The sequence below is a fragment of the Hyalella azteca genome, unplaced genomic scaffold, assembly GCF_000764305.2.
Source record: "Hyalella azteca isolate HAZT.00-mixed unplaced genomic scaffold, Hazt_2.0.2 contig11868, whole genome shotgun sequence".
NCBI classification, from domain to species: Eukaryota; Metazoa; Arthropoda; class Malacostraca; order Amphipoda; family Hyalellidae; genus Hyalella; species Hyalella azteca.
Genome location: NW_025941848.1, coordinates 330,929 through 344,704, shown reverse-complemented (window position 1 = coordinate 344,704; position 13,776 = coordinate 330,929). Strand labels below are relative to the sequence as shown.

Sequence of the window (13,776 nt, the reverse complement as noted above, 5' to 3'; positions counted from 1 at the left end):
CAAACAATTTTTTCAAACAAAATTAAGATTTTCAAATTATGTATGCTTGGAAAATTGATATAATAGGAAAGAAGAATATTTCATTACCTGATGTAATGGAGGGCATTACAGAAGCGTCTATGACTCGTAAATTCTTGACACCTCGAACCCTGAAAATAAATGCAATAATTGAGACGCTAGTACCACAGGTACAGTCTAGGAGACTAAAGGAGAAAATAAACACATTTTCGAAAATGAAAATTTATTCATCACATCAAGTGGAGAGGGGTCTTAAGGGAGCAGACGAAAGAGTATCAGTTTCAGCATTGCAGAGAGGAAAGGACGGTAACTTGAAAATCAAACGAAGTATGGATCATCGAGCAAAGTCCCTAACAAAATTTAGAGCCGAGGGCGGCTCTGAATTAGGGAGCGTCTAAGACTCGGGGAGCATAGTAAATCAGCTTCTTAATGTCCTCATTTGTGTATCCTACCCCTGTCAAAATTTTCGTGCCGACTAAGGTCGTTTTAGAGGAACTATATTCGGCTTAGGGGTGAATCAGGCGCAAGTCGGCCACGTAGGGTGTTTTGCTTCTATTTACCAGCCTCTTTTGGAAGTCAATTGCCCAGTAGGCCAAATCTGCGTAATATGATTAAAAAGAGCAGCTGGTCAAGCTTCGTCATGATGCCCCTGGTCAAACGCTGATGACGCTACCGCATGATCGGGCTGGTCAGAGGCTGAATACAGTAAACGCACTAACCATCGAAGTTCCCGCCATACGGGGGTATGCGGGTGTGTGGGGATCTACCTCCCGCACCCCCCATCCGGACAGAGCATTAGCCGTTGCAGCAATAAGAAGGCGCCAGTTTAGAACAAACCGTGAATCGATCAGTACGTAGTGAAGAGTGCTCATTGCTCATCGAAAAGGTATTATAGCTTTGTCTCCTTCAGAGAGCTTTAAACAATTTGATGGTAAATACCATTGCACTTGTAGACATTGAACAGGATGAAAATGAATATTTTGAGTGCTTGTGGAAGTCCTTGATTTCGAATTGTTTGGAGATTACTGTTCTTCAAGCCCACAAAATAATGATGGCTAGTGGCTACAATAGAAATGTTCAGCTTCGAGTATATGTCTGTTTGAGCGGCTAAAGATGTAGCTCTTGCAGATATGCTTTAAATTAAAATTTTTAAGCATCCCTACGGCCAACAGCCTAATTTATGAAGATTGCATAAGAACGTTTGTCGTAATTTCCGACCACCTCTGAAGACTGGTCCAGTGCGGTACAAGAACATTTTCGCTGCCCCAGCTGTCGTATCGATGTAAACTATCGCGTACAAGAAGGCAGTGAACTATCGCGTACAAGAAGGCAGGGTGAACGTGTTTAAACGGGATCCAATTTGTGAGCAACTTATTTGATTTCACATTACTAGGCTATTGTATATTCCGTTATAATTTTGGTTATCAATCCAGGAATTTAGAGTGCAGTTGATAATTTGAAAGCTTGAAATAATTTAATTTTAGATCTCAACTCTTCCAATGCAAAAAAAAAAAAATAGTCGACTCCTGTTGAGTGTGATCGGATGGCTGTTTACTGCAATCAAGCTACTGCAGTAACTTGACTTTGTTAAGATTAACACTCACTTTTCGATTGTGTTGTCTTCCTTAAATTATGACGTATTTGACTGGAAAATTAAAATTATGAAGGAAAAATTGTTAGTTTCTCCTACGAGTATTTTATTAATAAGATGTAGTTGTATGGTGTATCTTTCACAATCACTTCTTTCAAAACGCAGCAATTATACGATGCAAGTTCTTTTTTCGACAATAAGAGATTTCATGCGGAATATGCTTAAATCAGTTGTTATTTGATCAGTTCGTTGCAATAGGTACTTCTCAAGTTCTCGGTGGCAGGCGACATTCATCATGACTATGCATTTGTGTGTTCAAGATTTTAGCTGCGGTAGAAATTTTCAACTTTGGGCATGTCGACACGAGAATGTTATTTAGGCTGCTCCTGTTTATATGCTCAAGGTTCTAATTTCTAAATCAACACGTCAACTGGATCTATTTGTGTAGTCGAAACTCGAAAGTTTATCATTGCCTACGATGCTACCTAACCGACAGACAACACTCGACACCACTAGGCGGGCTAGATGAACTGGCTGGAACAGGTTGCAGAGCGTATACTGATCATTCTCAAGTAAGTTAGTTGCTTTTGTTCTGTTCTATCCACTATATTTCGTTGTATCATCAGGTTTCATTGTGGAGTTACATTTAAGTATAAGGATGAATTTGGTTATTTCTGAAGAACTACAAATTATACGAGGATAGATTCAGGAAATTTCCATCGAGCTCAGCAATATTGGAATGCTATTAGACGTTAGAAATGCTTCTATTCATCATTTTGCAACGGTTGCAAGCAGTATTTTCAGACCACGGTAAAATTTTTTGCTAGACAAATGGTTTCTTCAACAAATTAACTATTCAGCTTTGGGCGTATGTCTGCATGCGTGAGCTTATTGCTCAAGCAGAAGATAGTTTATGAACTATCGATAACAAGGAGCCCCTCTGTGAGCAATACATCTGAATTGAGGATTTCCATAACTATCGTATATTCTGCTATTTATTTGATAGTCTCTCCAGGAATTTAAAGTGCAGCTGATAACTTTAATGCGTGAGAAGAACCACATGTGAAACTCAATACTGTCATTGCAGCAACCTACGATGGATGCAGAAAGATTCTAATTTGCTATGAAGTGTGAACAACTGAAAGCTGAAATCAAGTTAGTGCTGTAATTATATTTTGTTAAGTTAAAATGTGCTTCTCCATTCTATTGTATGGTCTTTCTTTCGTCAATGGACGCAGAAATTCGAGGCCCTTGCAGAACCGTTTGCTCGATAGAAGTTTAATGTGACGAAAGTTACGTGACATGAAACGGCAAATAATTCAACGATTATTTTAAACAAAACGTTGTTCATTCAGCAGGATACATGGATTTAATAGGAGAAATTGGCTTTACTTGCATAACCTCGAATCAGTGCTATTGATGTATCGATTGAATTTTTTTATTTGCGATTATTGTCCTCATTTCTAACCACGCCATGTCATAATAGTTACCAGTTGTAAACGTCTTTGCATGAAATTGAGCCTCTGATAGACTGTGCTCTGATCTTAAAACTAAGCGAGTAGTACTATATAGACTGCACATAAATATAACGTACAGTGATTGAAATGCCCATTTTCTTCCCCCATAAAGGGGGGAAGGGAGGGGGCATTTTTTAACGCATTTTTCAGATTTGGCCGTGTCTGTCCCGAACGTATCAGGTACCAAATACGCGCGCCCCACGATCGCCCCAAGCTCGACAGGAATTTCATAAGATTCTATTTCGGCGCTTATTTCGCTCCGGCAACCGGAACCTAAAGCGGACATAGAGCTTCTAATTTACACTGCCATAAGAACTTGGGGCGTCCGTGTGCCAGCGGCTGACAGGTCTTCGAATTTCGATAGGGACATTCCAATCCCAAGTCAGACAGCTACGAGAGTCTGGTCCTTCCTCTGGCGGCTGTTGAGCGGTACGTATTCCCAGTCGAATTTCGGATTCCGCTCAAGGTCGCCCCGGCCATCGACTCGGCTAAGAGAGAAATCAGTTTCAAATCGGCCACCTATCCTTTTCAGCTGGAAATTAGGAGCTTACTGCGGAGTCTATTGCTCGATGGGCCGAATCTGCGAAACATAACCAAAAATAGCTGCTGGTCAAGCTCAAGCAGTCTCATGTCAGACGCTAGTATTGGAGCGAACCGTGACCATCTCTCGCTCATGGAATGGCGTCAATATATGTATGTACACGCGTACGTTTGTCTCCGCATACGATGGAATGAAATGAGAATTGATTTTACCAAGTTTTTGAGCTTACGCGTTGTAAGATAATAATTTCATTAATTATAGGACAAAAATATCAGAATTTATTTGGCTATCTTCATAAACCACAGGCTGCTTGAAGGCATGGAAATATGTTTAAGGGGTGCAAGAGCAGAAAAATACTTGATAAGTACGTGGCAGTATTAAACGTAATGCTTGTAGCTCAAAGAGATAAATTTCAAATTCTTATCATAACATGCATGACTAATCTGTAAGTTGTTAATTAGCAAAAAAAAAGCAACAGATGAATGTTCGGTTATTCAAGGTCTACAAATGTTTTATTAAATCTTTAGGTCACAATGATTCTGGAATAAAAATGCTTGATATTGTGATGACAGTGCATTGCCTGATGATAGGCATTGAGGAATGTACATTCGGTTTTTCAAACAAGGTCTACAAAATTTGAATATTTTCAGTTGAGGTTCACAATTGTATCATATTGTGGTGCGGTTCACATAATTCCGTCGGTGAATTATGATCGTTTTATTCAATGACGGTTTGCGCATGTTGGGCATGACGCATCGCGACGTAAGTATCATGGTACCTCGCTAGTTTTCAAAGAAATTAATTAAGACGAACTATATTCAGTGGTTCAAACGACATCGATGACAAAACTTAGTCGTATAATTTACGGTTTTTATTTAATATAATGACTTAATTCTGTTCGCTGCGCAAAATTTGTTGCTAGCCAATAAAGTGCTTAACCCCCACTCATTATACTCCCCCATTAGTTGGGGGTTTCCACCACCCCGGTTTGGAGCTATGCAGGGGGAGTGAGCAAACACCGAGGCTGCTAGTCAAGTGCTGGCGGCAGTTGCGTAGTTACGCTAGTCTTGTTCGCATATGGAGTGGCACACGCTTCTCATTTCAGTTGTGTAATCGTACAGTGGATAGTGAAATATGCTACTTGAAAAATAATTGGTTTTAAAGGATAGATACATTAATTCAGAACATTTTTATAAGCTTTTTAAGTTTTATTGTCCCGGGATTCTTGGAGCGTTGTTCGTTGGAAAACCTGGCACCGGCATTCAAGAACTTAGTCCAGCGAAGATTTCTGCTGTCATAGAAATTTTCAACGTGGGGTATGTCTACATGAGCGTGTTACATGAACTGTTCGTGTTCACATGCCTTAGGTTCTAATTTCTAATTCACCATGATTGATGAATCCGGCGATTGAATCGAATTGTGGAATCGAAAGTTGAGAATTACCGGCAGGCGGCAGTCGACACTCGACAGCGTGATTAGCACCAAGTCGCTGCAAGCAAAACGTGTGCGAATATGTTCGCCCAGTGTTGTAAGTAACTAAGCTATTCTTTTTCTGTGATCATCATTTATGTGCTTCTTTCTATGGGATCATCAGGTTTTTTGCCGGAGTGACATCGAATTGTCGTTATAAATTGCGTTACTTTGTAAGAATTACAAATTATTACAGGATAAATTTCGGAAATTGGCATAGAACATGGCAATGTGAATGTTGAAAAGGCAACAAATTCCAACTGCAATTTCGACGGCAACAATAGTTCTATTCTTCTTTACAGCAGCTGTAGGCAGAATTTTACAGTTGGCAAAAGTGGAAAAACAGTTGGCTGAACGGAACTTAGTAGTGACCCCAGTTAAAATTTTGAGCAGAGACCGGCGCCGGGTTTAGCCGGGCAGGTCGCGCTTTAGCAGGATGGAGCCGTGAAACTATAACTGGCCATCTATCCCTAAAACTGCGCTGCGCCATGGCTGATATAGAGACAAAATTCTAGCAGCTCGGCAGGGACGGAACTCTGCGCTGTTTTAGCGCTGGTACTTGGGATTGCCCGGCAGTTAGCTGTACAGAGCAGCTAAGCAGGCCGTGCATGGGAGGGGGGGTTGAGAGAGGGAGGAGGGGTTAGAGTTGGAAACAGTGACGGGAGAATGAACTTCATCCTCCATCTAGTTCGTTCGCATTGCACGATATTTTGAGCCAATTTCCGGTACCATTTGTGATTTTTATTTCACGTCAGTATTTTAATACTTCGAATTACGAAAGAATTTTATATGCTCCTCCAGTTTTAACACTCCAGAAACGTTGAAGGTCATTCACGCTTTGCTAAAGCGAGATATCAATCAGTTTATCATGAGAAAGTTTTCTAACATGGATATACAGAAAACGAGTTGTTAAAAAATGTTAGAGCAAAGAAAATACCGAGGAAACTCACCATATTTTCAATGCAAATGTGTAAACCAGCACCATCATTGGTTCATAAAATTGATCGACTTTCCCTGCGTTTCGGTTCTGGTCTCCGAATTACGTATCGTGAAATGACAAGTCGTTAGCAATTTACACTGGATGTTAGGTACGCGTGCATGCAGGATGAAGTAGGAATGAGCGCAGGTCTCACCTTGAATAGCATTACTGCGAACAATTAATTATATTTTAGGCATTTCGTACCTAGAAACACAGGTATGAAATTATTAGCTACTATATTAAATCTGCGCCATGTTGAAATCGTTGAAGTTGAGCCCTGTAGATACGTTAGGCAGTTGTTTGCAAATATTTTGGGAGAACTTTGAGAAGTGATTATTGCTGGGGAATGCTTAACAGTAAATATGAATGTTGTGTGATGGCGAATATGAGAGAAGTTTTAATACTGGTTAAGGTGAGAGGATGTTTCACACTGCCGTTACTGCCGTACGTGGAAAATGTTCGGTACCCGCGATTGGTATGTTTGATACGGGTGAATGGAAAAGAATGTTTCGGACATGGATGATGTGGGATAATATTGAGCGGAGTTGAATATTGGACAATGCTGATCGTTGAGTGCTATTGCATACTGAAGAAAATTTGGTTTTAGGCAATGTGTGAAAATGCTGAGTGGTGGTGGTGGTGAATATTGAACCTTGTTTTGCTCAGGCAATTTGAAAGGGTATTGCATTATGGTGAATATTATAGAATGTTATGGGTAAAATGGAAAGTTGGGGTTGAAAGTTGTATTAACTGATATTATTGCCGTTTCAAACTCGTGTTCACTTGCCACTTGCTTCAATGTGACGCCGTGAAACATGTATAGTCTGCTCATATATTGTAGCGAAGAGCGATTCAGATGCGACCTCCCTTCCCCCATAGAGGGGGGAAGAGAGGGGACATTATTTTAACGCATTTCCAGATTCGGCCGTGTCTGTCCCGAACGTTTCAGGTACCAAATACGCGCGCCCCGCAGTCGCCCCTCGGTTGTCAAGGAATAGACCGGATCCTGATCAGGTGCTTATTTCCCTCGCGCAAGCAGAACCTAAAGCGGACATACCCTATCGAAATTCGAAGACCTGTCAGCCGCTGGCACACGGACGCCCCAAGTTCTTATGGCAGGGTAAATTAGAAGCTCTATGTCCGCTTTAGGTTCCGGTTGCCGTAGCGAAATAAGCGCCGAAATGGAATCTTGTGAAATTACTCGTCGAGCTTGGGGCGATCGTGGGGCGCGCGTATTTGCTACCTGATACGTTCGGGACAGACACGGCCGAATCTGAAAAATGCGTTAAAAAATGCCCCCTCCCTTCCCCCCCTTATGGGGGGAAGGGAGGGGGCATTTCAATCTCTGTACGCTCAGAGATTGAAATGCTCAGAGATTGAAATGCTCAGAGATTGAAACTCGTTCAGTTTTAAGATCAGAGCAGTGTACCAGAGGCTCAATTTCATGCAAAGACGTTTACAGCTAGTAACTATTATGACATGGCGTGGTTAGAAATGAGGGCAATAATCGCAAATAAAAAAATTCAATCGATACATCAAAAGGTATCCCTGATTCGAGGTAATGCAAGTCAAGCCAATTTCTCCTATTAAATCCATGTATCCTACTGAATGAACAACGATGTGTTTAAAATAATCGTTGAATTATTTGCCGTTTCATTTCATGTAACTTTCGTGACATTAAATTTCTATAGAGCAAACAGTTCTGCAAGGGCCTCGAATTTCTGCGTTTATAGACGAAAGATCACACAATAGAACGGAGTAGCACATGTTAATCTTAACAAAATCTAGATACGGCACTAACTTGATTGCAGCTTTCAGTTGTTCACACTTCATAGCAAGTGAGGATCTTTCTGCATCCATCGTCGGCTGCTGCAATGATAGTTGGCATTGACTTTCACATGTAGTTCTTTACAAGCATCTAAATTATCAACTGCACTCTAAATTCCTGGAGAGACAATCAAATAAATAGCGGAATAAACGATAGTTATGGAAATCCTCAAATCAAATATGTTGCTCACAGAGAGGCTCCTTGTAAAGTAAATAGTTCATAAGCTATCTTCTGCTTGAGCAATAAGCTCAAGCATGCAGACTTATGCCCAAAGCTTCGTCTAGCAAAAAATTTTACCGGGGTCTGAAAATACTGCTTGCAACTGCTGAAAAATGAAGAATAGAAGCATTTTTAAATTCTAACGTCTAATACCAATTCAATATTGCTCGATGGAAATTTTCTGAATCTATCTTCGTATAATTTGTAGTTCTTCAGAAATAACCAAATTCATCCTTTTACATGAATGTAACTCCATAATGAAGCCTGATGATACAACGAAATAGAGTAGATAGAACGGAAGAAAAGCAACTAACTTACTTGCGAATAATCGGTATACGCTCTGTAACCTGTTCCATCCTGTTCAGCTTGGCCCGCCCACTGCCCAGTGGTGTAGAGTGTTCTCAGTTGGTTAGGTAGGCTAGCATCCTCGGCAATGGTGAGCTTTCGAGTTCCGACTACACAAATTAATCCAGTTGACGCGTTGATTTATAGAAATTAAAACCTTAAGCATATGAAGAGGAGCAGCTTAAATAACATGCTCGTGTCAACATGCCCAAAGTTGAAAATACCAACCGCTGCTAAAATCTTGAACGCACAATTCAAATTGCGTAGTCATGATGAATGCCGCCTGCCGACGAGAAGTATTGCCACGAACTTCACTTTAAAAAGCACTGGACAGCAAAAAGTAAGGAATTTGTATTGCTGAAAATATGAAAAACTGTAATATTCAGTTTTTAACACTGAGTTGTTTGCAAGATGTAGACTTCACTTATTCACTATACACGACAAGATGTCTCAAGGCGCGTAGTTGATAACTAACCTCCCACTCCTTATTAGGGAGTATAAAGGGGATTGTTTTGGTACCTCTGCCTCTAAAACGTTGGTGTTTTGATGAACACACGCAATACACGCATCTCGACGTATAAGCAATGCACGCGTGTTCATGTACACATATCGCAAGGTAGTTCTCACAAGAGTAACGTTGGAGTGTTCACTGAAACGTATCGCGAGCGTCTTGACATGAACGCGGGGCATGCGGGTCGAAGACAACGCAACGCACGCGTGTTAGCACGCGTAATGGTCGCGTGCCGATGGGTAATCAATCATTGCACGCGTAATGTAATGACCCTAAAATTTCGTTTCAAAATATTGCCCCAAAAGTTTTGAAGCGGTTTGCGTGAGCAAAAAAACATTCAAATCAAGAAAACGTAACGCCCACACGTTGACGTACACGCAATGCATGAGTGGTGAAACCCACAAGTTTAGAAACTCGTGCGCCTACTTTTGCATCGTATATGGGTTTTTGAATCGGAGGCTTGTCACGCTCTCGCTAAGAACTAATGCCAGCTACTGAGCAGGGCAAGCCAATGGTGGCCTGACCAGCCACTGATTTCGTGTGTCATTTGACCCTTATATTTTTTACCATGCAACTACCCAAAATAGCACCTTTTGGGAGGCTGATTAGGGGAGGCGGCCATCTCATGTCTGATTCATCTCTAATCTGAGAGCGGCAACCGAAAAACGAACGATTGCCGCGCCTAAATTTTGACAGGGTAGAACCGCTAATTTACACCGCTAGGCGAGTTTGAGGTGTCTTTGAGCCAGCGGCTGACAGGAATAAAAATTTTGATAGGGTTAGGGTCGTCCCCGTATTCGGAGCAGCTCTGGCCGAGTCTGAAAGTGTGATTAAAAAAATCGACCCTCCCTTCCTCTGCAGTAAAAGGAAGGGAGGGGCAATCGAATTTATACGTAATTCACTATCAATGCCTGTTTCTGTAACTCGTTAAAATAACAGCGTTGTGTAACCAAACAATATCATTGTTGTGTATTCTCTGCTTGAGGAACGCTGCCACATCTAAATTTACCAAAGCATTGTAAAATGACGAAATATTAAACCATGATGCCATTAATTTTCGATTTTATTGAATTAACTAATAACGGCTTGCCACTCTATGCATCCGTATTTGTAATCATTTGCAGCCATAGAGAACAAACAATTGTCTACATTCCCAGTATAGCAGTGTAATCGACATAGTTAAGCAGTGAAAAGGTAATATGAGATTAAATTACACTTAGCTCACCTGCAGTCCGGTGAAATAACAACGCGCTGCTTCCAAGTCTTGAACGCGGGTCTAGACCATGAATAGCCTGAGCCTCATCGCAGCACGCTACGGCGACGCGTGTTCTCCTTATAATTTTTTAAACTAACTGATAACTGGTATAGATGAGCTATTCGCATCTTCAACTCTATTTGAAGATGCGTATAGCTGGGAAAGCTATACGAGCATCCTTGCTGGGAAAGATTTGCTCGTAGTTCGATTATTCGGGAAAAATGTATATAATCGTGATTTTCGTTAGCTTTTCAAAAAACAATTTTTTTACATCTGGTACCCAAACTGGACACTGGTATGCGAGGGAATTCCAGAAGAGATTTTGTTACATAAAATAGAGTGATGCCGACGCGAAAGAATAGGTGTGAGGTTGCCTGTTGCCGATTCTTGTACTTTTTCGGAGTCACAGATCTAACAACAGGTCCTTGACCGGATCTTTTCAAAACTAACGATAGATTGAAATCGTTGCTAGACTTCTTCCAAGTTCGATATGGTGCTAGGCATTTCAAGTCTGGACATATATTTCTCTATGAATTTATCTAGTCTGTTCTTGAACGCATTCATACTCAAGAGTCAAGAGCATCAACGATGTAATCGGGGAGGCTGTTCCCCACGTAGATGTCTCGAACCAAAAAGTAGTGTTGTCGCGTCGATTAGTTGCAACGCACTATATTTAATTTTTAGCTGTGGCCCCTGGTGTTGGTTCTTGCTTCAAATTCTAGTAATCCATCTGCGACCTTGTTTTCTGCTTAAGATTATTTCCTGCCTAACACGATATATATACCTGGCAATGATACTCGTACAAGTTACCACACGCCGCCATAATTGTACCAGTGACACACCAGTAAATTCGACTTGAACGCATGCTTGATTCTCTTACATTAGAGTAGGTATTAAATGAAAGAAATGCAAATATGAAGTTCACGTGATTGTTTCAATCGTAAATTTAAGCAATCTAGAACAAATGCTGACGGAAAACAGACATGCACGTACGCACGCACGCGAACGGGCACTGATTGAATTCTGGCATACCCGCATATATATTTCGTGCAGAAATCACGGAATTGCCGATTCTATGAAATCGGCAGCCAGTAGCCGAATCTGTGGAATCCAGCATTTCGTTGCTGATTCAGAAAATCGGACGTTAGAGTTAGAGTTAGAACATAAATTGAAAGTTAGAGTAAGAAAAGGTTGGGTCAAGTTCGGTCAAGTTCCTTTATACTTAAATATTGAAAAAACTTGGCTGACAGACTTAACCCAATATTTCTACAGTGTAATGAAGTGTTGCTGCAAATTTCCCACTACTGTATGTCAGACTACGAAGTTTAAGTAGGACCGACTCTGACGTCGGTGTTAAGTTCAGTATAGCCGTCAGATACTATGCCGATCCCGACTTGCGTCCTGGTTCCTCTCTTATAGGATTTTGACTCAGACGCCAGGGTAAGTTGCTGCTTTGGTGGTGAAATTTAGATTGTCGTAGATATTTACTTTGTTTTCTGTTGTAGGATCGTGCGTTATTCACGGATCTCAATGCTCTAGCTCTCTCCTCGCATTTTGCTCTCATCGCACTGTAACTTCCTCCGCATTTAATTTGTTAGCGTTAAATTCATATGCCGCACCTGTTTGATTTGTTTAATTTCGATTTGCCGTTTACCTTTAATAAATAAATTTAAGAAAGTTTGTTCGAGTAACTATCCGCTCAGTCCAAGCTCTTGCTGATAAAACCAATAGGGAAGTTGCATTTAATTTCCGGTCATTGGTGGCCGTGACAATTAGACCATCCGAACTTTGAGGTGACGCGATTAATTAGCTATTATTCAAGATTAGTTCGTCACATACAGTATAGAAATGCTGATTCTACAGAATCGCCAACTGATTGCTGATTCCATGGAATCGGTGATTCCGCCATTTAGGCACGACATATACGTATATGAATTCAGTTATGCAGGAGCAGACAAGCTCGCCCATGCACCTCCGGAGGATTCTGCCCACTGCCTTCCGCTGTGGGCTTGAAGGGCAGCCTATGGGCAGTTTATGGGCTGGGTAAGTTCGGCCAAGCCCACTCATGCCATTATTCTAAGGAGATTATAAAGTCGGCAAGGCGACTCTGACTAGTCGCTGATTGCTGTCGAGGGGCCGCGCAGACCCAGAATAACCTTACCCAACCATAGCGAGTCTCTCCCAGAGTTCCAATCATTCATTAATTTTTGTTAGGGATATAGCTTAGCGGTACATCAGCTGCCCAAATGAGATGCAAAATGGAAGATGCTGGTGTGTTGCCACCAGTTAATGAGAAAAAAAGAAAATGTGGCGCAGTGTGGCCAGTAATGGGAAGGAGAAATTGAAATGGCAAAGAGGAAAAAATAAAACTCAGTACTCACTACAGTGAGTGGCAGAGAGCGCATTTTCTCGTCGACGAAAACGTTGAGTCACGGATGGACAGGCAGACGGACGGACGGACATGGCGAGCACAATAGCGCCTTTTTTCTTCCATAAATGAGAAAATGCGCTAAAAAGGCGATCGGTTCATAATTAGGCTGTTGGTTGGTGCTTGGTGTACCAAGTAAGTAACTAAATATGATTAAGACGCTCTTTCGAGTTCCTAGATGCAGAAACGATGAAGTAGTTGTTTGTTGCTGTCGTGCGCCCGAACCTAGAGTATGGAAACTTCGTGTGATCATCGAAATTTGAAAAGGACAGAAATTTAGTAGAGAGTGTTCAAAGACGCGCAACAAGGATAGTTCCGGGCTTGAAAGGCAAGTCCTATGAGGAAAGATTAAAGATTATACTGCTTCCAAGCCTCAGTTATCGACGTCCGCGTAGGGACCTCATTGAAGTATACAAGTACACTCATGACTTATACAAGGTCCCAGAAGGATTACTAGAATTTGAAACAAGAACCAACACCAGGGGCCACGGCTATAAACTAAAAAACATCGTTGGAACACATCCATGCGACAACATTTCTTCTCGCTTCGAGTCACCGACATGTGGAACAGCCTCCCTGATAGCATCGTTGTGAATCAAGTCACGAAAAGTTCAAGAATCGGCAACAGGCTATGGGCCTATTTCTTCAACGCCGACACTTCTATTCTATTCTAAGTAGGAAGTAACTGAAGTAAGTATGAGTATCTCAGGCAGAATGCCTGTGATTAAGTGCATGCATTCTGCCGTCATTACATTTAACCAAATGAGGCTGAGCTGAGCCAGAATCTGGTTGTGCCGGGGTTCGCTTAGTCAATTTCACTAGATTCCAACTTCGTAGCCAATCCAGCCGTAGCCAATTCCAACTCCGTAGGCTTTTGACGAACAAAGGCTTGTGTTTGCAGAGCCTAGATTGGTATGAGATGCCTATTTTTGTGCTCATCCGTGATTGAATATGGAATTTCTTAACAGATAACATCGACCTGCTCTCTGCCTGAGCCTCTTGCTGACCCACAACTATGCATTGAACACATTTGCCTACCTTTTAAGGGGAATTACGTGTGTTGGATTAAATACG

At 41.4% G+C, this 13,776-nt stretch overlaps 1 protein-coding gene across 1 annotated transcript in view; it reads right to left on the bottom strand.

Moving 5' to 3' along the window:
- Window positions 1-13,776, bottom strand: part of LOC108671567 (glucose dehydrogenase [FAD, quinone]-like) — a 39,211-nt gene that overhangs the window by 2,339 nt on the left and 23,096 nt on the right. Inside the window, exon 13 of the mRNA XM_018159126.2 lies at window positions 88-149. Coding sequence (XP_018014615.1) covers window positions 88-149 — 62 coding nt within the window. The remainder of the gene's footprint in view (window positions 1-87; window positions 150-13,776) is intronic.